We start from the raw sequence: 3,421 nt of genomic DNA on the forward strand, positions 1-3,421 counted from the left end.
AAATATGTTAGAGGCTGTAAATTGCATTATGTGCAGGGTTCCAGGTAGTGGTGGTGCTGCAGTCACTTCTCAGACTGAGGTGGCCACAGAGCACCCTGTAGTTCTGGCTCTCATGTAGCCAAAAGTAACTACTATCCCGTGGGTTTGAGGGAAGGAATACCAAGTACTTGGCTGTGAAAAGAGTACTTCCTACTCTTGTAGAAGCATAGTTTTGTTTTCTCTGGCTAAAAGAATGCTTGGGATTGATGCAGACTTCTCTTAAATTTGTACTATAGCTTTGAGGATGACTAAATTTCTGTTCTAGATAAAGTATTAAGGAAAAATTTCTATGTTTCTCTTTCAGCAATCTCAATCCAGAGAAAAATGCAAATGAAAATGGAATGTCTATGCAGAATGATAACTTTGAAGAGATCATGAACCTGCCTCTTGGTTCTAAACCATCCCGGCTGGATGCTATGAACAATGATGGAAACAATAGTCCCGAAATTCCTTTGAATCCTATTCTAGCCTTTGAAGATAAGGGGACTCTCTTGCCTCAGGTAGATAGTGTTCAAACACATCAAACAGCAGGTAGGTTTGCTGTGGTTCACTAACACTTGTAATGTGTTGTAATTGACAGAGGTCCCAGAGCTCTCAATTAATATAAGTTGATTCATTTAAGCATTTTTAAACTCCACATTATTTGGGGACACATGTCCTCTTTGTAAAGCTATGTATGCCAAACACATATAGATGCAGTGCAAAAGGTGCTGAGGCCTTACCTTTTCCTGGAGGAGGGCTTCTCACAAATATTTTACTTTCTGCCATTTGAGGTTGCTTGGAAAGGTTTGGCATGTACTTTCACACAGAAGTGATAGGTGACAGCTGTTGTTCTGGCCTTATGATCAGCCACTGGGTTCCAGTTTTGCAAGTGCAGTGCTTGACATGCACATGCAGAAGGGGAGCTACTACTTTTTACAAACTACTTTTTGAAATTCTGGATGTGCTTTCCTCATTAAGTTCTTGCAGGCATGGAGGGATGGTTTGCAGGACACTGGATTTTTCTGAAGTATATCATAACTTTTCAAGAATGTTTGGTAAACAAATACTAATCTAGCAAATTAAATTGGATAGCACTTTATTTTTCTCTGGCCTAAAAATGCAATGAAAATCATCTTACAGTAAAATAATTGCATAAGCACATAACATTTTGAAGTAAGAATTGCCACTCTGACCTGTCATTTTTACCTTCTCTTTTAGAAGTGATCTGATTGTTTCTTCTGAAGAACCAAAGGTGATATGAGCATCTCTGCAGTCAGTGGAGTTTCTTCCATGCAATGAAGGAGTGTTTTATTTTTTCTCTCCAGTTTTTTAAAGATTTCTTGAGTATCTTTTTTGGAAGGACTTTAGTAAAACCAGCAGAAGAAATGAGAGGAATAGACTTGGATCACCATTCTAATAGCTTTCATCACTAGAAAAAATCATGCTTCACGTGCGTTACTTAATATGGCTATTTCCAACAAGCTTCTTTTGTTAGTAAATGAATATTTCTGCATTCCTTAAGACACAAGACACTGGAATCTGAAAGTAATGGGCTGATTTGGGTGGTGGGACTGATTTTTTTTGTTTTTTTAAAAAGGTGGGTATTGGTTTAAAAGGCATAATTTTAAAATTGGCAAAGAATCTTTTACACTTTGTGGTTCTAATACTTGAAAAATAAATGCCTCATTGCTCTACAAGTAGAGTTAATGGGGTGTTTTATTTAAACCTGTTGGTTTAAATGTTATTGCAGAGAACTCTAATTATGGGGGCACACTATAGGCTTCTGTATCAGGTTCTTGTAAATGTAATTCCTACAGGGACATTCTGTAAATTGAGACGTCACTATGATCTTCTCACATTTTCTCTAAAAACACAAAACAAGACAGGTTTTAAAATGTGAAAATTTGAAAGCATTATTTTTTCATGGACAAGAGGAAAACCTATTGTTCTCCTAGATGATGTATTTATGAATTTTGCTCAGTACAGAAATTTAATTGAATAAATTAGACAAATGTGGTAAAAAGATACAGCAAACTTGATTTTTTTTTTAGTTACATCCACGTTCACAATACTATAAAAGATGTGTATGCATATGTGCACACATGTGCACACACATACAAGGAAATACCTTGTTCTGAGTCCTGTAAATTGCTGCTGTTCCCAATGATGGAAGACTTTTCCTTTGCCTTATCAGACTATTGAAGACTGTGTGAAACCTGGGATATTTGAGTTTCGGATGATGATGCAGGTTTTGGGACTTTTGGGATTTGCTCGTTTCAGAGCAAATGGAAAATGGTCATTGTTTGTGCTTTTTATGTAGTGTGTGGTTTTTATAAAGCAGTGTGGTTTGAGTGGTAAGAGGAACGATGCAGGTTGCTTTCTCTTTAGTTTGATGCTGATTTCTACTGTCATTCATTGCTTCATCCCACACTTTTGGTTGCTGTTGTGCAGAACTGTAAAATCTTGCACATTTTTGTGCTTTGCTAAACAATGCTGTTGGAGGCAAAGCTTGCTCTGGGTATTTGAGTTTGAAGCATCACTGAAGGCTTGAGGCACTGCTGTCTGAATCAGTGAGAAGATCCTTGGGTAGGGGAAATGGAGGTTCATGGGCTCTCAGCTCCTGCTAACAGAGAATCTACCATTAAGATTCCTGCACTTGCCTTTAGTGAGCACTGAGCGAGGCCTCTAGGAAGCTGTGCAGAAAGTCTGTGCTAGCAGAAGAAATCCTCTGAGACAAAAGCTGAAGAATTTTTGAAGAAATTGCTGCTGCTGCCAAGTGTTCATCTTATAGAGGAGATGCGATAAAAGCAATGGAAATAAAATGAAAGAGACTTCATCTGCCAGAATATTTATGGAAGGGAAAAAACAGCCATTCAGTCAGAGTGCTTTCACTAGTAACTTGTGACACAGTAAAATGAATTGGGTTCCTTTCTTGCTTTCTTTAGTTTTCCGTGTACATAGCCACAATATTTTGAAGTGTCCAAAATATGTAGTTTTTCTTTAAAACTATATATAGCATGTAAGTACCAAATAAAACTTGTTTGAAATATTTATTTCTACTTATATTTTCATTTTCTTGCATAGTTGAAGCAAGAGTCAGTCTCTGATGGAAGACTATTCTGTCTACTGCTGGTCTGCTTAAAACTTTGCTTCAGGTATTCTCTAATTTCTTTACTGGAAAATCAGTACAGAGTCACTTGCAATTAGAAACAGAGCAAAGGAACAGTAACATTTAGCGTCAGTGTTAGGATTCATTTAGGATCAAGTGTAAATTGTGTTGATTTTGAGCTATTTAGGATTGGTTATAAATTATGCTGATCTGTTTTCTGGGAGATTTCAGCACACTTCCTTCACTGTTTGCAGCAAAAATGGGCCTGCTTTATTTCTCATATGTACTTTG

The 3,421-nt window shown here is 37.1% G+C and overlaps 1 protein-coding gene across 12 annotated transcripts in view; it reads left to right on the forward strand.

Annotated features, from left to right (window-relative positions):
- MAP7 (microtubule associated protein 7) overlaps positions 1-3,074 on the forward strand; it is a 110,485-nt gene extending 107,411 nt beyond the window's left edge. For 10 of the 12 annotated variants that reach the window (XM_032102078.1, XM_032102070.1, XM_032102073.1 and 7 more), the window contains 2 exons: positions 344-570; positions 1,240-3,072. In XM_032102078.1, coding sequence (XP_031957969.1) covers positions 344-570; positions 1,240-1,250 — 238 coding nt within the window. In that variant the 3' untranslated portion in view covers positions 1,251-3,072. Of the gene's footprint in view, positions 1-343; positions 571-1,239 lie in introns of all 12 variants that reach the window. The other 2 variants (XM_032102069.1, XM_032102071.1) reach the window with 2 other exon arrangements.
- The last annotated feature ends 347 nt before the right edge of the window (positions 3,075-3,421 follow it).

This window comes from Corvus moneduloides, chromosome 3, assembly GCF_009650955.1.
Source record: "Corvus moneduloides isolate bCorMon1 chromosome 3, bCorMon1.pri, whole genome shotgun sequence".
Classification (NCBI taxonomy): domain Eukaryota; kingdom Metazoa; phylum Chordata; class Aves; order Passeriformes; family Corvidae; genus Corvus; species Corvus moneduloides.